Source organism: Ceratotherium simum, chromosome 17 (genome assembly GCF_057802395.1).
Source record: "Ceratotherium simum simum isolate JZ-2026a chromosome 17, ASM5780239v1, whole genome shotgun sequence".
Classification (NCBI taxonomy): Eukaryota; Metazoa; Chordata; class Mammalia; order Perissodactyla; family Rhinocerotidae; genus Ceratotherium; species Ceratotherium simum.
The window spans coordinates 34,883,743-34,908,046 of NC_141916.1; the positions used below are offsets into that span (position 1 = coordinate 34,883,743).

The 24,304-nt window shown below is 38.2% G+C and overlaps 1 protein-coding gene across 3 annotated transcripts in view; it reads right to left on the reverse strand.

The window, feature by feature from the left end:
• Window positions 1–1,267: 1,267 nt before the first annotated feature.
• The window catches only part of SMCO2 (single-pass membrane protein with coiled-coil domains 2), a 33,686-nt gene continuing 10,649 nt past the window's right edge, over window positions 1,268–24,304 (reverse strand). The window contains exons 4-9 of one of the 3 annotated variants that reach the window (XM_087441974.1): window positions 19,755–19,845; window position 18,382; window positions 9,198–9,304; window positions 7,343–7,399; window positions 5,824–5,999; window positions 1,268–1,466 (exon numbers count right to left, since the gene is read on the reverse strand). In XM_087441974.1, coding sequence (XP_087298100.1) covers window positions 1,268–1,466; window positions 5,824–5,999; window positions 7,343–7,399; window positions 9,198–9,304; window position 18,382; window positions 19,755–19,845 — 631 coding nt within the window. Of the gene's footprint in view, window positions 1,467–5,823; window positions 6,000–7,342; window positions 7,400–9,197; window positions 9,305–18,381; window positions 18,383–19,750; window positions 19,846–24,304 lie in introns of all 3 variants that reach the window. The other 2 variants (XM_087441973.1, XM_087441975.1) reach the window with 2 other exon arrangements.

Consider the following 24,304-nt stretch of genomic DNA (forward strand, 5'->3'; position numbering starts at 1 on the left):
AATCCACCCTTGCAATATCTACTTCACCCATCATCTCCTTTTCATCCCTGTTTCCACCTCTTGAGCTCACCTGAACCACTAATGGCCTTTCTGTGTGTGTGTGTGTGTGAGGAAGATCAGCCCTGTACTAACATTTGCCAATCCTCCTCTTTTTTTTTTTTTTTTTTGCTGAGGAAGACTGGCCCTGGGCTAACATCTGTGCCCATCTTCCTCCACTTTATATGGGACACTGCCACAGCATGGCTTGCCAAGAAGTGCGTTGGTGCGCGCCCGGGATCTGAACTGGCGAACCCCGGGCCGCCCCAGAGGAGCGCGTGCACTTAATCACTTGCGCCACCGGGGTGGCCCCCCACTAATGGCCTTTTAACTGATCTCTCACACTCTATCTGCCTCCCTACTCCAATTTATTCTTTACAGTTCTATTAATCTTGCACAGTTCAATTGTAACTATTTTTCATATTGCAAATAAAGTTTACTATTTCCCCATTATCTACAAAGTTAGGGATAAAAATGTTCCAGTGTGGCATCCAAAACTATTGTATCAATTAGACTTCCTTTGATTATAAGCAAGAAAACCAAATCTGTCTAACTTAAGCAGAAAAAGATATGAGCAAGTTCACAAAATTGAAGTTCCAATCATTTCCTTTCTTTGTATGATCCTTCTCAAAATTCTCATTCTTAGAGAAAGTCTGATTCAACATATTCCCAACTCTCATTAATTGGAAGACAGGGGACATTGACTGAAAGACCACCTACAATGACGCTCTCTGGAACTAAGAAAGATAGTTCTTTCAAAGCAAAATTAGGATGCTGTTACCAAAAGGAGAAGTGAATATTAGGGAGCAAAACAAAGAAATGTCCACTACACCCAAATATGGCCCCAACCCAACTGAAGGAAAATTGGAAATGATGGAGAGGAATTCTGTGCTTTCTTTTCTGAGACATTAGAGGTCAAAATAGGAGAAACAACCAAGGCAGCTAATACCTGTTAGTCTAGATGTTCTCAGGGTTGGGAGAAGAGAGAGCTTTGAAGTAAATGTTTTAAACAATGTGTGGAATGATCCAAGAAGTCATTGTGAGTCATAATGGTAAAGATAAACTTTTTATTTTTTTTTGGTTTTCGATCAACCCATTTCCACATAACTACAATGTCCTTTGCAAAACACCCTATAGTATTTTTTGAAAAATAAGTTAACCATCATAATACAAGAACAGCCAGAATTTTATTGGGGAGAAAGTCAGTAGGGTAATGGTAACTTCTGTATCTTCAGGAGGGTAACAAGTCTTCTACTTCCAAATTCAAAAAAGGCGCGATAATCTCCCGTAGTTCCCACATTCTGCGGCGCCCAAGCATTGTAGGGAGCACCCTTTCAAAGATAAACGTAGCGTCAAAAAATAGTGTGTAACATAAAACTCCAGTGAAGGTAAGGACATAAAACATGATGAAAATCCTCAGTGCACGTTTCCTACAAGGAAAGAAAACACCTGTGTTAAGAACATTCTGAAGAAAACCACACTGATGTGACTCCTGGCTCCCCCACCCAGGTAGCTTTATAACTTTAAGTAAGTAACTGAACTTCTCTTGACCTCAGTTGACATCTGCAAAAGAAGGAGCTTGGAGTAGATGAGCATGTAAGTCCATGCTAGGGCTGGCATTGGAATTCTAAGATTCTATAGCCATGAAACAATGAAACCTGGATATTGTGGGGCTCTTTCCTTTGAAATGCTCTTCTCACGCTTGAGCAGATTATTGCCATGTCTACCTCACTTGTAAGGTATATGATGCCTATTTGAGGGAAATAAAGGCACAGGCTATTAGATTTTCTTCCGGACACAAAATACAATGTGACAAATGGAATTCAGCTCTCTCTATTACCAATTTCGTCCTGGCACCAGACTTGCCATCATAAAGTAATATAAGCTTTTTCAAGTCGTTGAGGACTTCTCCTTCTGGGCTGTACCTATGATGTATTTTATTTATTTGCTTTTAAGTCCTTGCATTATTATTTTCTAAATATAAATGCAACACATGATTAGGGTAGAAGATCTGGAAAATCCAGAAAAACACAAAGAAGAAAAGAAATGTCACAGATAATCCAATTACATGGAGCTGATTACCATCTATAACACATTTCAGCAGAGAAAATCTAGAGCCCAGTTAAAGCTAGCAATGGATCTATTTTGTGACCCAACTCAGTAGATTTTATAAACTTGAGCCAAGTTTCTTGGCATTGTCCCCACTGGCTATCTCTTGGCAGTTACGAAAAATTGTTTCTACCTCACACATTCATTAAAGAGCCAATGTTCTATAAATGCTCTATTAGGAAGGGACTTTGAAGGCTGCTGAGATGTAGCAGAGATGTCCTGCCCTCAAGGAGCACTAAATCTAGATTTGTTCCTTCTTGTGAAAGAAAAATGACTCACGAGCAAAACATATCTAGTAAATAAACACTATTCTTCCTAAATTCCCAAACTAGTCATCTTTGGAAATACTAAAATGGAACATTTTCAAGGAAACACATTTTAACATTAATTTTTTTTACATCTTTTTTTTTTTTTGTGCTGAGGAAGATTGGCCCTGAGCTAACATCCATTGCCAATCTTCTTTTTTTGCTGAGGAAAATTAGCCCTGAGCTAGCATCTCTGCCTATCTTCCTCTATTTTGTATGTGGGATGCCGCTACAGCATGGCTTGATGAGTGGTGCGTAGGTCTGCGCCTGGAATTCGAACCTGCAAACCCTGGGCTGCCAAAGTGGAGTGTGTGAACTTAACCACTACACCACCAGGCCAGCCCCAAACATTAATTTTTTAAAGAGAAAAATAATTTTTCTAAATTACAGATAATTTTGAAAACAGAGAAATGAAAAAACTATAATCCCATCTCTATAATATGGTAATCAGCTAAGTTTTTAAAAAAATTTTTCTGGCCTGTCTCCTTTTCATTCATTCTTTCTTTCTATTTTGTTTTGTTTTGTTTGTTTTTCTTTTGGTCTAGAGTGTGTCCTTCAGTTTTTCTTTCCTACAGTGAACACTCTAGGTATGGTTGCATTCAGATTTATTTCTTGACAATACCGAATCATTTGATTTTTATTTACAAGTCAATATGCTATAACTCTTAAAACCTTTTTAAATTTTCTATTATTAAGCAAATAAAAGAATATGTATAATATTTATTTTAAAAGATTTGGACATTTCTCTTTGGAAAACATCATAGCTACTCAATCAAAACAAGTTTTTTCATGATATCACCTGTATAGAACCCAAAATTAGTATCATCAATAACTATATTCATTTTGAATTTATCTTCTGTGAAGAACAAAAAATTCTTTTGACTTTTGAATACTATTTGTTTATTTATTGGTCAAACCTTGCCATGCATAGAATCTTTAATCTTTCCCAAAATGTTCACATTAATACATAGGGGACCACTATAAGGAAACTGAGGGGTGCGGACAATGCCAGGAAGAGGTCACTGTCTGAAGTGACAGTGTTTCTGTTTTTATAAAAACAGAAAAATTGATACATAATGATTGAATAAGTCTTCAAGATAAACCTCCTCAAAAAGATAACGTATAAATATGCTTTGATGGAACCAGAACGTTTCCAGTCCTCTGACAAGACATTGGGCAACATCTTAGGCAATCTTAACTAGGATGTAATGATGTGAAGAAAGATGACCAATTTAACTGAAAATTAATTAAAGTAAGTGGTAATCAAAAGGCATTCACTAAGCCAGCCCTGAGGGCCTAGTGGTTAAAGTTTGGCACTCTGCTTCGGTGGCTTGGGTTCGGTTTCCAGTCACGGAATCACACCAGTTATCTGTCAGTAGCCATGCTGTGGCGGTGGCTCACATAGAAGAACTAGAAGGACCTACACCTAGAATATACAACTACGTACTGGGGCTTTAGGGAGGGAAAAAAAAAAAAAGAGGAAGATCGGCAACAGTCGTAGCTTAGGGTGAATCTATCCCAGCAAAAAAAAAAAAAAAAAAAAGGCATTCACTTATTTACTTATTTGTCTGTTTGTTTGTTTTTGAGATATAATTTACACGCAATAACATTTACCCTTTAAAGTATATAATTCAATGGCTTTTAGTTTATTCTTGAGGTTGCACAACCATCACCACTATCTAATTCCAGGAAATTTTCATCACCCCATAAAGAAAACCCTTACCCATAAACAGTCACTCCCTATTTCCTACTACCCCCAGGGCTGGCAATCACTAATTTACTTTCTATCTATATGAATTTTCCTGTTTTGAACATTTCATATTAATGGAATCATATAATATGTGGCCTTTTGTGTCTGGCTTGTTTCACTTAGCATAATGTTTTCAGGAGTCATCCAGGTTGTAGCATGTATCAGTACTTTATTCTTTTTTGTGGCTGAATAATATTCCATTGTATGGGCATACCACATTTTGTTTATTCATCAGTTGATGGATATTTGGATTGTTTCTACTTTTTGGCTATTTTGAATAATGCCGCTATGAACATTCAGGTACAGGTTTTTGTGTGGACATATACTTTAAATTCTTTTGGGTGTATAACTAGGAGTGGAATTGCTGGGTCATATGGTAACTCTATGTTTAACATTTTGAGGAACTGCCAAACTGTTTTCCAAAGTGGCTGCACCATTTTACGATCCTACCAGCAATGTATGAAGGTTCTAATTTCCCCGCATTTCTCCAATGCTTGTTATTGTTTGTCTTTTAAATTATAGTCATCTTAGTGGTGTAAAGTGGTATCTCATTGTGGTTCATTGTGATTTTGATTTGCATTTCCTTAATGACCAATGATGTTGAACATCTTTTCATGTGCTTGTTGGCCATTTGTGTATCTTCTTTGAAGAAATGTCCATTCAAGTGCTTTGCTCATTTAAAAAATTGGATTATTTGTCTTTTTGTTGTTGAGTTGTAAGACTTTTTTATATATTCTGGATACTAAATCCTTAATTTCCAGAGTTCTGAAAAAATTGATTCTGACAATTTTCTCAATTCTCTCATCGATTTCACAGAGGAAGACATTTTCTGGGGTCTTGACTTCACCATTTTCGTTGACATCCCTCCACACTTATTTATTAATTTAATATTTGTTGAGCATGATGAACATCTTTTATATGTTGTGTCCCAAAGTGATCAAGATTCCTGCCTTCAAGTAGCCCATGGAGTATTAGGAGGAGACAGACTTAAAACAATTTAGTTGCAGTAATATGCTGTAGGTTCTATGACAGAATTATATGCAAGGCATAGTGTGCACACAAAAGAGGGAACTGAAGAATCTACCTGGGTTGGTGGTTAGGGATAAAGGATAAGAAAAGTTTTCTTAGAGGAGGGTACTATTCAGAGTGTAGTATATACGATGGTATATATACTACAGATAGGGATCCAGAGAGTCAGACTTTGCTGGTAAGTATGTCTTCAATAATGTACAAGGGAGAGGCAAGCTGTCCAGCTAACAAAGGCTTCCAAACTGCTTAGCAGGTATGTTCCTTTGGTAGAGGTGGCTGCATCATAGCTTGCAGAGACCATCCTTTAGGATTATGGTTATGGTTATAGTTACATAGTTATATATATAGTTATCTAAAACAATAAGAAAGAAATATATATCTATATCTGTATATCTAATGCAATAAATTTATATCTAAACCAATAAGAAAAATACTATGACTCTAATAAACAAACAAACTTTAAAGAACATTAACAATTTATAAAATAAGATAAAGCAAAATTTTAGACAACCCTTGAGGAAATTCATTCTTACTATAGTCCATGCATGGGGGCCTTCATCTGACCCCCAATGGCCCCTTTCTCTCACTTACCACCACATTGTAATGCGGGGAGGAGAGTTCTGCATTAAAGGGGGTGGTGGAGCCTGAGGAAGCAGGGGCTCCCTCTCTTCCATACCCATTTCTTCAGGACTCTGAGAGTCTGTTTTCTCTTCTTGCATTTGGTATGTCCCTAACTTTGCATTCAGCAGAGTCATGTCCTTGGAAAAGTTCTGGAATAAAAGAGCAATGAACTATCATTTTTAAAAAATGATTCTAGGGGCCGGCCCAGTGATGTAGTGGTTAAGTTCCCACACTCCTCTTCAGCGGCCCAAGGTTCACAGGTTTGGATGCCAGGTGTGGACCTATGCACCACTCATCAAGCCGTGCTGTGGCAGGCCTCCCACATATAAAGTAGAGGAAGATGGGCACGGATGTTGGCCCATGGCCAATCTTCTTCAGCAAAAAGAGGAGAATCAGCAACAGATGTTAGCTCAGGGCTAGTCTTCCTCACCCCAAAAAATAATAAAATAAAATAAAGGAAAGGCATTACAAAAAATGATTCTAGATGTCTATCAGTCTTATTGTCAATGATGCAGAGTGCTTTTCCTCTGGAACACCCCAGGGGCCCACATTATAAATTGCATGATATATAGTTAAATGAGTCACACGAGGAGGTCATTGGCAGGTGCATACCCTCATAACAGAAGGAAACTTACACATTCACAGAGTAAGGTAGCACCATGGTAGAAAGTTAAATGAAACCCAGAGGCTAATCTCTAACTACTGGATTATTGATGTAGGAAGATGATTATCCTTGTACTGAATTCATCTTTTCAATTTGTTCATCTATGCAAAACATATTTATTGAGTGGCTTATACCAGACACTATTCTAGGACACTGGTCAACAAAATAAACAAGGAATGTGCATTCTTTTGCATGTTCATTATTTAACAAAATAGACAAAGAATTGCATGTGCATTTATGGAGACTGAGGGACAAGCAATAAACAACTAAACACACACATAGATACATACACATTAGATATTACAGATTAAGATACACACTAAAGAGAAAATGCATAAGGTAATGAGACAGAGTAGCTGAGGTTTGGTGGTGGGACACATACTCTAGATGGGTGGGATGATAAGGCACTTCTGAGCAGGTGACAGGTTGATTCATTCATTCATTGTTTCATTCACCCATTCACATTGACCTCAATGTATAAGATTTTGGGGGAGGACTCCAGAGATGGAGTTATTTTTCCGGCTAGGGGAAATTAGGGGAGGTCTGGAAGAGGAGATGACATCTGAGCTGAGCCTTGAAGAATAGGTAAGCTCCAGATGAAGGAGACTTAGAAGCAGCACAGATGTAGGAGAGGTTGGGAGGACACCAGAACTGTGAGATGTTCTGTTGGCCCAAAGCTGAAGGCCAGGAGGGGAAAAGAAGGTAATAAGTCTTAAAAGGGACCAGTATGTGGTACACTTTCAACTTTTAGGGAAAAAATTACTCCTGTATTTAGATTGAAATCATTTTATTTTATCCTTATTTGAATTTGTGTAACTGAAATCTTACCTCTATTCTTGCAATGAGTTTCTCCTTTAATTCATGAGCTTCATTACAAGCGTCTGCCTGAAAAGACATCCACAATTTTAGGTAAAATAAAAATTATATTTTTCTGGTTTGTACAATGAAACCTCACTTATTTTGACACGACTTAGTTGTAAAGTGGCTTCATTGAAACTTACTTTTACTCAGCAAAATCCTTCCTCTTAGAGCAAATTCATAGTGTAATCATGATAAATTGCAGGAGGAATAACCAAAAGATTAATAAAATTATTTTCAATACTTTAGAAGTATACATTTACATAATAGCAGCTGATTATAAATCATCTTTCTCTCTATTCATTGCTTTTTCTTTAAAAAACTTCCACCAGGACCCTAGTTGGAGAAACATAGTATGTTTCTGAGAAAAAAAAGAAAATTATATATATTTTAAATATTTTAAAATTTATAAGATATAAATGTAAGTCCTCATAACGTTAGTTTGAATATTCAGGCATTATGGCTTAGGAAAAGAAAAGTGTCCACGAAAAGTATCTGGTTCCTCTTTTTTTCCCACGTCTCCTATAGGTTGTCAGGCAGTGATAACAGATGGTTTGTGTTGGTTTCTATCAGTTGGATCAAGACACCGCCTGAAAGCAAACCATCCCCTTCTAACACATGAATGCCAGTTGCACATATGTCAGGAGTAAATAATGCTTTTAAAGGTTTTTAATTAATCATCCCATAACAGACTTGCAGGATACTTTGAAAAGCAGAGCTATAGCAGGAAGAACAGTGCTCTGGGATTCAAGAAAGATTTGTTCTCGAGATGCCATTACTAGAAACTGGTTCTTAAAGTACTTTCGAAAGCCAGCAAAGATATGGATTTCTGAGGCATAGTTTGTATGGCAAATATTGATTATATAGCCCAAACATCCAACAAAATAAATTTAATAAATCCAAAAATCAAATCTTTCATTATATAGGAAGTGAAAAGGAAAAGGTAAAATGACATTTATTGGCAGAGATACTTGTTGAAGAAAAAAATGCTAAGTGAAAAAAAACAAGTTGCAAAACAATATGTATACTGTAACCCATTAAAACAATAACAATGGGGACCAGCCTGGTGGTGTAGTGGTTAAGTTCGTGTGCTCCTCTTCAGCAGCCCAGGGTTCACATGTTCGGATCCCAGGTGCGGACCTACACACCACTCATCAAACCATGCTGTGGCAGAATCCCATATACAAAATAAAGGAAGATGGGCACAGATGTTAGCTCAGAGCTAATCCTCCTCAGCACAAAGAGGAGGATTGGCAATGGATGTTAGCTCAGAACCAGTCTTCCTCACACACACACACACAAAATAAAGTTAAAAAAAACCAATAACAATGTAGAAAAATTTGGAAGAATATAAATATACTAAAAAGTTCATCATGTTTATCTTTGAGGGAGTGGGATTTTCATTTTTAATATGAATAGTTCTATAATGTTTTAATTATTAAAATAAGCATGTATTACTTTTGCTAGAAGAAAAAACTATATGCCTGTATATTGTATGTATGTGTGTATGTGCGTGTGTGTATATATTTATATATCTATATACATATATACATATATATTTTTTTTTTAATGAGAGAGAAAGAGCAAGATGGATTCTTTTCATCTGGAAATATCGACAAGTCACTTCATCTTTCTGAGTCACACTTTTCTCTTCTGAAAATGAAAGTATAGTCTAAAGGACAGTAAGTTCTCTTCCAGGTCTATCCTGGAAATTCCAAGTGTATCTTTCATCAAATTTTAGATTCCATTCACTAAATTCTCTTAATCTGAGATTTCTTTGAAGAACTGTTTTTCTTCATTAGTTATAAATACATTTTATTGTTACCTGGACAAACTCCTTAGTGATTTCTCCTAATTGCTTCTTAATTTCCATGATCTTCTCCTTTAAAACAAAAGGGTATAAAACAAAAGTTGTAATGAATGATATGTGGACTTGAAACAAAACAAATAATGATTTTTAGGACAAAGCTCATTCATGATCAAAAAGTTTCAGATTTAATAGAAGCTATTTTTTTCTATACTGCTCTGGGTGCTGACCTTCAAAATCAACATTAAATCAAACCAATGAGATATTATTGGCCACATCCTATGTAAGTGGCCATTGAGCTAGGCATTGTGCTGGTTGGATACAACTAATAAGAGTATTTACTCTCAAACACTTACAGAGAGTGCATGGTCTATACCCTTGTTTTACCAATTTCATTCATCATCAACCCCTGAATTATGTGATTTAATTATTTAGAAAGAAGCTGTGATATGACAATCACATTTCACTTGGTGCCCTAGTTTATTTACATAGTAAATATTTTCATACAGTACTTACCAGAGATAATTATATCAAAGATAACTGAGATAGGAGTCAGTCTCAGAAAGAAAGTCTAGATGTTTGTACAGAGATTTCAGAAAGCTTTGTAAATTTCGGGGCTCAATATCAGGCAACATCCAAAGGCCACCTCAAAGTCTTTTCCTCAACTTAAGGTCTTTTAAATACATTTGTTTCTTTTTTTTTTTTTTAATAACTTTACCAATTTTTCCCTCCTTCCCCTTTCATGCCTTTCTGAGTCATTCTATTTATTCATGAGAAATAAATGAGCCAATGCATGTGATATTATTTTAATTTTTTTTCCTTCTCCCCGATGCCCCTGTACTTAGCTGTATATCCCAGTTGTAAGTCCTTCTAGTTCTCTACGTGAGCCGCCACCACAGCATGACAACTGACAGATGGGTGGTGTGGTTCTGTGACCCCGAAGCGAACCTGGGCCGCGGTGGGGCAGAACTGTAACCATTAGGCCATCAGGGCTGGCTCTATTTTAACTTTATTAACTTATTTCTCCTTTAATTTTCCCACATTTTGCTTGTTGTTCCTATGTATATTTCTAACTATCTTCACTTTTCCCTTCACCAGAGTAAACCTACAGCCATTCCTACTAACTTTTCTTCTGTAACAATTATATTTAAAGTTTCTTATCCATTTATATCACTGCACTTGTTTTTAGGCAGCCTTTCTCATTAGCCTTTAGACTAACTGAGGATGGAGCTTGTGTCAGATTTCAAAAGTCATGTTTACTGAGGTATAATTTACACACAGTAACACTCACCTTTTGTAAGTGTACAGTGCTGTGAATTTTGACAAATGCATACTGTCATTGCACCCAGAATTTCCTTGGCCCCTTTGTCAATCCTCTTTTTCCTTTCCCCGCTCGACTCCAGCAACCACTCATCTATTTTCTGTTTCATTAGTTTTACCTTTTTCAGAATGTTACATAAATGGCATCATAAAGTATGTAATCTTTTGAGTCTGGATTCTTTTACTTAGCGTTAATGCATTTGAGATTCATTCATGTTGTTGGATGAATAAGAAGTTCGTTCCTTTTTATTGCTGAGTACTAGTCCATCATGTAACATGTACCACAGTTTATCCACACACCAGTTGGTGGTATTTGGGCTGTTTCTAGTTTTTAAGTTTGTGCCTGTTGTTGTTTTTTTTTAAAGTGCAGGCAAGGCTGTATATCTCCAGTGTAGAGGATCTCCGTACATATTTGTGATGCCTTCTCCTTTCGTGTTATCCCAAACCCTTGTTGGTTTGTTTTTTAAAATCTCACTTTCATTTATCTTTGTTCTCTTCTATCTTTCTCCTCATTCTTTTGTTATTCATCCTTCCCTTCCCCTACCTCATGCTGAAATCCACATTTCTGTACTATGGCTAACTTTTGGAGGAAATTTTATAAGGCAGAATATTTCTTGGCCTTTGTCCTCTTCCCCTTTTTCATAGTTTGCAATTTCAAAGCCCAAGGATAGTGAAAAAACTCTTGACTTTTCACCTAGCACAAAATAGGATTGCAACTTCAAAATCTTGGACTAAATTACAGTGAAAAGTAATTTTTCCCTTAATGATAAACCTGTGCTGATTTATACATGGCTTTTAATATGTGACAGGTCTAAATAAACTACCATCCTACAATAAAAGAGACATTTCTCCTTTATTACTTAAACTCTTTGAGAGTGACGTCAGCATCATGGTGGAGTGAGCTTCTCCCATTGAACACTCCCCCTCTAAGACAACAAAAAGGACATTCATATTCCAACAGAAGCTATTCACACAACACAGGGACGTCTGAAGCAGCCATACACCCAAGGACAGAGGTGCTGGAATCCCCAGAGTAAGTGGAAGGAGGTAAGAGGAGCTCCCTTCCTTCCCCAAGGACTGCGACCCAGAGACTGAGACCAGGCGGCTCTCAGAGGAGGAGGAGGGGCGGCCCACCGCATGAAAACCAGCGCTCTCCAAGATCCCTCACAGCCTGTGGGGATCTCCCTATGGAGGGAGTAGAACTGTTGCACGCGTACTTTCAACAAGCTAGCCCCTCAGGAGAGCAGGGAGCAACAGCAAGGCAAAAAACTTCTGAGATCGGGGAGGCAAAAGTAAGCGCCCCTCCCCCACCTGGCCCGCCCAACTGGTGCTTCAGCACAGCAGGGCTTCAGCTCAGCCCCTTCCCCAGAGACAGCGGCCCCCAGGCGCCTGGGCCCACCAGCAGGGGCAACGTGACTATGCCCCACCCCCACAGGCCGGGGCCCCCAGGTCCCCGGGCCTGACCAGCAGCGGGGCAAGCCTGTGTCCCCACACCAGAGGCAGTGGCAGCTCAGGCCCCACCACGCCACAGCCCCAGCTGCTCCAGCTGGACCAAGCCACAGCCCTAGCTTCCCTGGCTTCCCCGTGCCACGGCCCCAGCTCCTTTGGCTTGACCGCCCCCACTCCCCCTGGCTCCAGCGGCTTCAGCTTGGGCTGTGCTCAGGCTCCAGCTGACTTGGCACCAGCAACTTTGGCCCACCACACTCCAGTTCCAGCTTCTTTGGCCCAGTGCACTCCAGCTCCTCCTTCTCCGGCCCAGCGAACTCCAGTTCCAGCTTCTTTGGCCCAGTGGCACTCCAGTTCCTCCTTCTTTGGCCCAGCGCACTCCAGTTCCAGCTTCGTTGGCCCAGCACACTCCAGTTCCAGCTTCTTTGGCCCAGTGTGCTCCAGTTCCAGCTTCTTTGGCCCAGTGGCACTCCAGCTCTTCCTTCTTTGGCCCAGCGCACTCCAGTTCCAGCTTCTTTGGCCCAGTGCACTCCAGTTCCAGCTTCTTTGGCCCAGCGCACTCCAGTTCCAGCTTCTTTGGCCCGGAGCGCTCCAGTTCCAGCTTCTTTGGCCCAGTGTGCTCCAGTTCCAGCTTCTTCAGCCTGGCATGCTCCAATTCCAGCTTCTTTGGCCCAGTGGTGCTCCAGCTCTTCCTTCTTTGACCCAGTGAACTCCAGTTCCGCTTCTTTGACCCAGCGCACTCCAGTTCCAGCTTCTTTGGCCTGGCGTGCTCCAGTTCCAGCTTCTTTGGCCCAGTGTGCTCCAGTTCCAGCTTCTTCGGCCCAGCGCACTCCAGTTCCAGCTTCTTTGGCCCAGCGCACTCCAGTTCCAGCTTCTTCGGCCCAGCAGCACTCCAGCTCGTGTTTCTTTGGCCCAGCGGCACTTCAGCTGCAACTGCTTCAACCCACCGCACCTGAGCCCCAGCTGCTTAGGCCTAGCTGTGCTCCAGTCTCAGCTGTTCCCACGCTCCAGCTCCAGCTGTTCCTACGCTTCCCCCACAGAAGCCTCCACTCAGCCACACCTCAGATCAGCCAGGGGCCAACTAGAGTGCCCGCGGATTGAGGCAGACCAGAATACACAGCCCTTGACCCCCACCCAGCTGCAACAAGAGGAAACTGTGACCATATATTTTCACTATGAGGAAAAGTAAGCCAACACCGACAGGCACCATACAAAAATATATTAAATCTCCAGACCAAAAGGAAAATGACAAGCACCCAGAAGTCAACCTGGAAAGCACAGAAATGTATAACCTTAATGACAGATAATTCAAAATAGCCATCATAAAAAAGCTTAATGAAATACAAGAAAACACAGACAGACAATGCAATGAAATCAGGAGTTTCTTCACAAAAGATATTGAAACTATAGAAAAAACCAATCAGAAATCTTAGAGATGAAAAACAGAATAGAGGAGGGGCCGGCCCAGTGGCGCAAGCGGTTAAGTGCACGTGCTCCACTGCGGCGGCCCGGGGTTTGCTGGTTCAGATCCCGGGAGCGCACCAACGCACCACTTGTTAGGCTATGCTGTGGCAGCATCCCATATAAAGTGGAGGAAGATGGGCACGGATGTTAGCCCAGGGCCTGTCTTCCTCAGAAAAAAAGAGGAGGATTGGCATCGAATGTTAGCACAGGGCTGGTCTTCCTCACACACACAAAAAAACAAAACAATAGAGGCGATAAAGACAAATCTGGAAGCCTGAAGCATCAGAGCTGACAACACAGAGGAAAGAATTATAAATATTGAGGACAGTAATGCAGAAATGCTCCAGATGGAGGAGGAGAGAGAACTAAGTCTAAAAAGAAATGAAGAAACTCTCCGAGAAATATCCGACTCAATTAGGAAATCCAACATAAGGATTATAGATATTCCAGAGGGACAAGAGAGAGAAAAAGGAGCAGAGAATTTGTTCAAAGAAATAATATCTGAGGGCCGGCCCCGTGGCTTGGTGGTTAAGTGCACGCGCTGCAATGCTGGCGGCCCGGGTTCGGATCCCGGGTGCGCATCAAGGCACCACTTCTCCGTCCATCCTGAGGCCGAGTCCCACATACAGCAACTAGAAGGATGTGCAGCTATGACATGCAACTATCTGCTGGGGCTTTGGGGGGAAAAAATAAAATAAATAAAATCTTTAAAAAAAAAAAAAAAAAAAAAAAAGAAATAATATCTGAGAACTTCCCAAACCTGGGGAAGGAGCTGGAAATACCAGTGAATGAAATAAATAGATCTGCTCAACATAACAACACGAAAATACCCTCTCCAAGGCATATAGTAGTAAAGCTGGCAAAAGTCAACGACAAAGAAAAAATATTAAGGGCAGCTAGACCAAAAAAAAATAATAATAATAACATACAAAGGATTTCCTATCAGGCTGCCAGCCAATTTCTCGACAGAAAATTTACAGGCTAGGAGAGAGTGGAATGATATATTCAAAATTATGAAGGACAAAATCTTTCAGCCAAGAATACTCTATCCAGCAAAAATATCCTTCAGATATGATGGAGAAATAATAACTATCCCAGATAAACAAAAGCTAAGGGAGTTCATTGCCACAAGCCCCCACTACAAGAAGTGCTCAAGAAGGCCCTCACGCTTGAGGAAAAAAAGAGAAAGGGGATTCAAAGTTTTGAACAAGGAGGAAAATAGCTCGAAAAAACTGGAAAGATTGCAGTCCTTTATCAAAATAGATTAGCAAACACTTAATTATAAAACCAAAGATCAAGGGAAGGTAATCACCAAGCATAAATATAACCTCATCATGTTAAACACAAATTCACAACAAAAGAAGAAATAAGATGTGACAACAATTGCTTAGAAGGGGAAGAGGAAAGAGATCGAATCGACTTAGGCTAAGGGAATAAGAGGTCATCAAAACATGGACTATCACATCCACAAGATTTTTTATACAAACCTCATTGTAACCACTAACCAAATAATCAGAACAGAATCACACACGATAAAGAAAGAGAAAACTAAGAGAACCCCCATACAGAACTACCAAACTATATGTTTGGTAGTCCAAAACACATTGGACGAGAAACAAAAGAAATGCAAAAGAACCAGTAAAAGAGAGATAAAATAACAACAACAAGCCCCCATATATCAATAATTACCCTAAATGTAGATGGACTGAACTCTCAAATCAAAAGACACAGAGTGGTGGGATGGATTAAAAAACAAACCCAACAATATGCTGCCTCCAGGAAACACATCTCAGCTCTAAAGACAAACACAGGCTCAGAGTGAAAGGATGGAAGACAATACTCCAAGCTGATGGCAAACAAAAGAAAACAGGTGTTGCTATACTTATATCAGACAAAGTTGACTTCAAGATAAAACAGATAATGAGAGACAAGGAGGGGCATTATATAATGATAAAAGGGCCACTCCACCAAGAAGACATATCACTTTTAAACATATATGCACCCAATATAGGAGCACCAAGGTACATAAAGCAACTATTAACAAACCTAAAAGGAGATATTAACAACAACACAATAATAGTAGGAGATCTTAACACCCCACTCTCATCAATGGACAGATCATCCAGACAGAAAATAAGTAAGGAAATAATGGACCTAAACAAAAAACTAGATGAGATGGACTTAATAGACATATACAGAGCACTCCATCCAAACACAGCAGATTACACATTCTTCTCAAGCATGCATGGAACATTCTCAGGAATAGGCCATATGTTGGGAAACAAGGCATACCTATATAAATTTGGGAAGATTGAAATCATAACAAACATCTTTTCAGACCATAATGCCATGAAGTTAGAAATCAACTACAAGGAAAAAACCAGGAAAGTGACAAAGCTGTGGAGACTCAACAACATGCTACTAAACAACTAACGGATCATTGAGGAAATTAAAGGAGAAGTCAAAGCATATCTGGAGACAAATGAAAATGAAAATACACCATACCAATGCATACGGGATGCAGCAAAAGCAGTCCTGAGAGGGAAACTCATAGCAATACAGGCCTGCCTTAACAAACAATAAAAAGCCCAAATAGGCAACCTCAAACTAGGCCTAACAGAATTAGAAAAAGAAGAACAAACAAAGCCTAAAGTCAGCAGAAGGAGGGAAATAATAAAAATCAGAGCAGAAATAAATGAAATTGAAGTTAAAAAAACAGTAGAAAGGATCAATGAAACAAAGAGCTGGTTCTTTGAGAAGATAAACAAAATCGACAAACCCTTAGCCAGACTCACGAAGAAAAAAAGAGAGAAGGCTCAAATAAATAAAATTAGAAATGAAAAAGGATAAATTACAACAGATACCACAGAAATACAAAAGATTATAAGAGAATACTATGAGAAACTATATGCCAACAAATTGGACAATCTAGAAGAAACGGATAAATTCCTAGACTCATACAGCCTCCCAAAACTGAATCAAGAAGAAATAGAGAACCTGAATAAACCAATCACAAGCAAAGAGATTGACACAGTAATCAAAAACCTCTGAAAAAATAAAAGTCCAGGACCAGATGACTTCTCCGGAGAATTTTACCAAACATTCAAAGAAGACTTAATACCTATCCTTCTGAAACTATTCCAAAAAATAGAAGAAGATAGAACACTTCCCAATGCATTCTACGAGGCCAATATCACCCTGATACCAAAGCCAGGCAAAGACAATACTAAGAGGGAAAACTACAGACCAATATCCCTGATGAACATAGATGCAAAATCCTCAACAAAATATTGGCAAACCGAATACAGTAATACATTAAAAAGATCATACACCGTGATCAAGTGGGATTTATACCAGGGACACAGGGACGGTTCAACATCCACAAATTAATCAATGTGATACACCACATTAACAAAATGAGGAATAAAAACCATACGATCATCTCAATAGATGCAGAGAAGGCTTTTGACAAGATCCAACATCCATTTATGATAAAAACTCTCAATAAAATGGGTATAGAAGGAAATTACCTTAGCATAATAAAGGCCATATATGACAAACCCAAAGCCAACATCATACTCAATGGGGAAAAACTGAAAGCCATCCCTCTGAAAACAGGGACAAGACAAGGGTGCCCACTCTCACCACTGTTATTCAACACAGTACTGGAGGTTCTGGCCAGAGCAATTAGGCAAGAAAAAGGAATAAAAGGAATCCAAATAGGCAATGAAGAAGTGAAACTCTCGCTGCAGATTACATGATCTTATATATAGAAAACCCTAAAGAATCCATTGGAAAACTATTAGAAATAATCAACCACTACAGCCAAGTAGCAGGGTACAAAATAAGCTTATAGAAATTAGTTGCATTTTTATATACCAGCAATGAACTAACAGAAAGAGAACTCAAGAAGACAATCCCATTTACAATTGCAACAAAAAGAATAAAATATCTAGGAGTAAATTTAACCAAGGAAGTGAAAGACCTATACAATGAAAACTATAAGACATTATTGAGTGAGATCAATGATGACATAAAGAAATGGAAAAATATTCCATGTACTTGGATTGGAAGAATAAACATAGTTAAAATGTCCATACTACCTAAAGCAATCTACAGGTTCCATGCAATCCCAATCAGAATCCCAAGGACATTCTTCACAGAAATAGAACACAGAATACTAGCATTCATATGGGGCAACAAAAGACCCTATATAGCTAAAGCAATCCTGAAAAAGAAGAACAAGACTGGAGGTGTCACAATCTCTGACTTCAAAACATACTACAAAGTGATAGTAATTAAAATAGCATGACACTGGTACAAAAACAGACACACAGATCAATGGAACAAAATTGAAAGTCCAGAAATAAAACCTCATATCTACGGGCAGCTAATCTTTGACAAAGGAGCTAAGGACATACACTGGAGAAAGGAAAGTCTCTTCAATAAATCTTACTGGGAAAACTGGACAGCCACTTGCAAAAGAATGAAAGTAGACCATCTTCTTTTGCCATTCACAAAAATTAACTCAAAATGGATCAAAGACCTGAAGCTGAGACCTAAAACTATAAAACTCCTGGAGGAAAATAGTACACTACTCATCAGCAGCCATAAAGGGATCTTTTGAATTCCATGTCTACTCAGACAAGGGAAACAAAAGAAAAAATAAACAAGTGGGACTTCATCAGATTAAAGAGCTTCTACAAGGCAAATGAAACCAGGATCAAAATGAATAGGGAACCCGCCAGCTGGGAAAAAATATTTGCAAACCATATATCTGACAAGCGATTAATCTCCATAATATATAAAGAACTCACACAACTGAATAACAAAAAAATCAAACAACCCAATCAAAAAAATGGGCAGAGGAAATGAACAGACACTTCTCCAAAGAAGATATACAGATGGCCAATAGGCACATGAAAAGATGCTCAGCATCACTAATCATCAGGGAAATGCAAATGAAAACCACACTAAGATATCACCTTACACCCATTAGAATGGCTATAATCACCAAGACAAAAAGCAACAAATGCTGGAGAGGCTGTGGAGAAATGGGAACCCTAATCCACTGCTGGTAAGAATGCAAACTGGTGCAGCCTCTATGGAAAACAGTATGGAGATTCCTTAAAAAATTAAAAATAGAAATATCTTATGATCCAGCTATCCCACTACTGGGTATCTACCAACGAACCTGAAATCAACAATCCAAAAAGGCTTATGCACCCCTATGTTCATCGCAGCATTATTCACTATAGCCAAGACATGGAAGCAACCCAAGTGTCCCTCGACTGATGATTGGATAAAGAAGACACGGTATATATATATACCATGGAATACTACTCAGCCATAAAAAAAGACAAAATCGTCCCATTTGTAACAACATGGATGGACCTGGAGGGTATTATGTTAAGTGAAATAAGCCAGAAAGAGAAAGACAAACAGTGCATGATTTCACTCATATGTGGAAGATAAACCAACACATGGACAGACAGAACTGTTTAGTGGTTACCAGGGGTCAGGGGGGTGGGGAGTGGGCACAAGGGGTGGAGGGATGCACTTATATGGTGACTGATAAACAATAATGTACAACAAAAATTTCACAATAAAAAAAATTTTTAACTCTTTGGCTTGAGCTAAAGCAGAGGGTGGCAATTTCAATGAAAAGAAGTAGATAGACACAGACTTTTTCCTTTTTTTAGAGTCTTTTCTTCAAAGGTTTGAAGTTACAGTGAGCAGAACAACTGTCAGCCAGGGCTCTGAAGTCTGATTCTGGTCCAAAGTTGGTCACTACTTTTCAACTCTAACATTCTGAGTCTTTAAAAAAAGAGAAAATTAAACCTTTCTCTGAAAAGAGTCTCTAAGAAATGCAAGGAGACAGAACAACAGGAGAACTGGAGATTGTGAAAAGCAACACAGGAACTCTTCATGAAGCCGTCAAAGACAAACACAAATATGTGTCTTACATTCTAAGGATGCAGTTCTTCACTAATATTTATTTGCTGGATGTCTTCTCTGTGCTAGGATACAAAGATTAAGAAGGGAAGTTTTCCCATAATGTACTCATCATTATCTTAAGGTGGCATCAAGATACAAGCCTATCAAATGTGTCCAACTGAGTTTCTAGGTAGAATAGAAAAGTCTCGCCTTCTTGTGCTGTCAGAGAATAGAAGTGGTGGTACTCAGGCGAAAGGTACTCAGAACTGACCACCAGAGAGCACTTCTCCTTGCAACAGAAGATGGGTGTTAACTCGTGTTATGACCTGTTAAATAACAGAAGGGGTGGGAAGAGGTGGCAGAGTCCCCACAATCTCCCAGATTGTCTTTCCCAAGCCTCCAGCTTACCTCGATGTTTGCCCCCTGCTCAGGGTCAAGGTCCTGATGTGACTCCAGCTTTTCAATTTGGCCCTCCAGGGACATCACCTCATTTATTAAGCTGTAAATATACCAAGAGAGGGACTAAGTCCTGTGGATTAAGAAAAATCACCCAATGGCCAATCTTTTGAAAAATCATTTTTGATCTTTCAAAAATGAAATCCTATGCCTATATAAGAGGACTCTTGGGTAATGATTGTGTTGAAATGGAAGGTCATAAATACAATTCAAGAAAGTAAAAAACACTCTAAATTATCTAGATAATAGTAAAGGCCTAACTGGATACAGGAGCAGAAAATTAAAATGATTAAAATGGAAGCTTAATTAAATTTTTAGAAAAACACACAGAAAATCTTTGGGACCTAGGACTAGGAAAAGAGTTCTTAGACACCAATAGCACTACCCATAAGAGGGAACATTGATAAACTGGGCCTCATCAAAACTTAAAACTTTTGCCTGGCCAAAGACTGTTAAATGGATTTGCATGTCACATATCTGGCAAATGTCTTATATGTAGAATATATGTAAACCTCTCAAAACTCAACATTAAAAAAAAAATTATCTAATTAGAAAACGAACAGAAGACATGCACAGACATTTCACCAAGAAGATATATAGATGGCAAATAAACACGGGAAATGATGTTCAACACCATTAGCCATTAGAGAAATGCAAATTAAAGATGCAATGAGCTAGCACTACAAACTTATCAGAATGGCTAAGATAAAACATAGTGATAACACCAACGCGAGTGAGGATGTGGAGAAACTGGATCACTCATACATTGGCGGTGGGAATGTAAAATGGTACAGTCACTCTGGAAAATATTTTGACAGTTCCCCTCAAAACTAAAAAGGGACTTACCACATGACTCAGTAATTTCGCTCTTGAGCAGTTATCCCAGAGAGATAAAGACTTATTTTCACACAGGAAGTTGTACATGAATGTTCAAAGTAGCTTTATTCATAGTAGCCAAAAACTAGGAATTACACAATAGTCCTTTGGTGAGTGAATGGTGAACCAAACTATCTTTCTGTCTCTCTCTCTCTCTCTTTTTCGATACCATGGAATACTACTCAGCAATGAAAAGGAAGGAACTATTAACACATGCAACAACTTGGATAAACCTCAAGTAAATTATACGGAGTGAAAAAGCCAATCTCAGAAGGATACATGCTACAGGATTTGATTTATGTAACATTCATGAAATAACAAAATTATAGACATGTGGAACTGATTTGTCATTGCCAGCGTTTAGAGATGGGTGGGATGGAATGGTTGTGGCTATATAAGGGTAACACAAAGGAGTTGTGTGCAATGATACAGTTGAGAATCTTGATTGTGGTAGTGGTTATGCAAGGCTACACATATGATAAAATTGCATAGAACTATAAACACGCACATACAAATGAGTGCACATATAACTGGTAAAGTCTGAATAAGCTCTGTTGATAGTGCCAATGTCAATTTTTTTGGTTTTGATGGTGTACTCGAGTTGGACAAGATGTTACCATTTGGAAAGGCTCAGAGAAGGGTGCAGGGGACTATCCTGTATATTTCTTTGAAACCTCCTGTGAATCTATAATTATTTCAAAATAAAAAATATAATAAGAAAATATTAATAAATAATAAATATTAAGACAATAAATTTGACAATTTACATGGAAAGGGCAAATTCCTTGAAAGATACAGTCTATCACTAAAGCATACTCAAGAGCTAGCTAGCCTGAGTAGCCCTATCATCATTAAAGAAATTAAATTAAAAATCTTACCACAACAAAATCTCCAGGCAATATGGCTTCACTGGTGAATTAACCAAACATTTAAGGAAGAAATTATGCCAGTTCTACACAAACTCATCCAGAAAATAGAACAGGTGGGAAAACATCCCAATTTTTTCTTTGAGGCAAGCATTATTCTGATACTAAAACTAGACATTACAAGAAAGAAAAACACAGACTAATATCTCTCATTAACATACATGTAAAAATTCCACTTCGATAACTGAATCCAACGATATGTAGAAAGGATAATATATTATGACTAAGTGGAGTTTATTCTGGAAATTCAAGGCTGGCTCAGCATTCAAAAATCAGTCACTATAATTCACAGTATCAAGAGACTATAAACAAAGAAACATGATCATTCATAGATGCAGCAAAAGCTATTGAAAAAATTCAGTATCATTCCTGATTTTAAAATCATCTCAGTAAACTAGGAATAGAAGTTCCTATTCCTCAGTAAACTAAGAGTAAAAATCTCATATTTCTCAATCTGAGAAAGAGCATCTTTAAAAAACAAAACAGCTAACATCACACTTAACTCTTTTACTGTAGAATTGAGAACAAGGTAAGTATGTCTGCTGCCTGCTGTCACCCTTCCTATTCAGCATCATACTAGAGGTTATAGCCGATACAATAAGGCAACAAAAGGTAATAAAAGCATGAAGATGGGAATGGAAGATATAAAGCTGTCTATTTGCAGATGACATGATTATATATGTGGAAAATCCCAAAGAACCTGCAAAAACTACTAGAACTAATAAATGAGTTTAGCAAGGTCACAAGACACAAGGTCAATATGCAAAAATCAATTGTATTTCTGTTTACTAACAATTAACAATTAGAAATTGAGGGTTGGCCTGGTGGTGTAGTGGTTAAGTTCACACACTCTGCTTTGGTGGCTTGGGGTTCACAGGTTCAGATCCTGGGTGCGGACCTACACACTGCTCATCAAACCATGCTGTGGTGGCGTCCCACATACAAAGTAGAGGAAGATTGGCACAGATGTTTGCTCAGGAACAATCTTCCTCACCAAAAGAAAAAAAAAAAAAAACCAAAGAAATAGAAAAACTTAAAATACCATTTACAATAGAATGAATGCTTGAAGTACTTAGGCATAAATCTAACAAAATGTGAAATATCTGTACACTGAACACTATACAACACTGATGGAAGGAATCAAAGAAGGCCTAAATAAATATAGAGATATAATGTGTTCACGAATTGAAAGAGTCAATATTGCTAAAATGTTAATTCTTCCCAAATTTATCTATAGATTAATGGTAGTTCCAAGCAAAATCACAGCAGGACTGACAAGCTTATTCTAAAATCTACATGAAAAACAAAAAAAAATTAGAATAGCCAAAACAATTTTGAAAAAGTAGAGTGAAGTTGAATAACTCTCACTACCTAATTTCAAGACTTAACATAAAGCTACAGTAATCAAGGCAGTGTGGTATTAGTGAAAGGATAGGCATATAGATAAATGGAGCAGAATATAGAATCTAGAAATAGACTCACACATATATGACCCATTGACTTTCAACAATGGTGCAAAGTAATTCCATAGAGAAAGTAAACTCTTTTCAACCAGTGTTGCTGTAATAATTGAATATACATATGCCAGAAAAAGAAAAAAGAAAGGAATCTTGGGATATACATATGCAAAAAATTTTTTAAAAAAAGGAACTTTGATCACTACTTGTTATGGATTGCATGTTTGTGTCTTCTCAAAATTCATATAGTGAAAGCCTAACCCACAATGGGACGGTATTGGGAGGTGAAGTCTTTGGGATGCAATTAGGTTTAGATGAAGTCACGAGGGTGGAGCCCCCATGATGGGAATAGTATCCTTACAAGAAGAGAGAGACTAGAGCTCTCTTTCTCCACTATGTGAAGACACAGCGAAAAGGTAGTGATCTGCAAACCAGGAAGGGGGCTCATGCCGGAACCCAATCATGCTGGCACCCTGGAGGACTTCCCAACCTCCAGAACTGTGAGAAATAAATTTTTGTTGTTTAAGCAACCCAATACCCAACAGTATTCTGTTATAGCAGCCTGAACTGACTGAGACACTACCTCACACTGTATACAAAAATTAACTCAAAATGAATCATAGACCTAAATGTAAAATCTAAAACTATAAAAATTCTGGAAGAAAATAGGAAAAATCTTTCTGACCGTGGTTAGGCAAATATTTCTCACATACAACACTAAATCATGATCCATAAGAGAAAAAAAGGCGATAAATTGGACTTTATAAAAATTAAGAACTTCTGCTCTTTGAAAGACACTGTTAAGGGTATGAAAAATCAAGCCATAAACTGGGAGAAAGTATTTGCAAATCACATTGAATATCTGGACTTTTATCCAGAATATATAAAGAACCCTCAAAATTCAGTAATAAGTAATAATAAACCAACGATTCATTTTTAAAAATGGGCAAAAGATGTAGACATTTCACCCAAGAAGATATACATATGGCAAATAAGCAATAAAAAGATGTTCAACATCATTAGTTATTAGCTAATTGCAAATTAGCATAATGAAATACTACCACATACCTATTAGGATGGCTACAGTGAAGAAAAAAGAACAAACTTCCACTTATAAAATAACATGGAGATGTAATGTACAGCATGATGATTAGTTAATAATACTGTGTTGCATATTTGAAAGTTGCTAAGAGAGTAGATCTTAAAAGATCTCATTGCAAGAAAAAAAAGTTTTGTAACTATG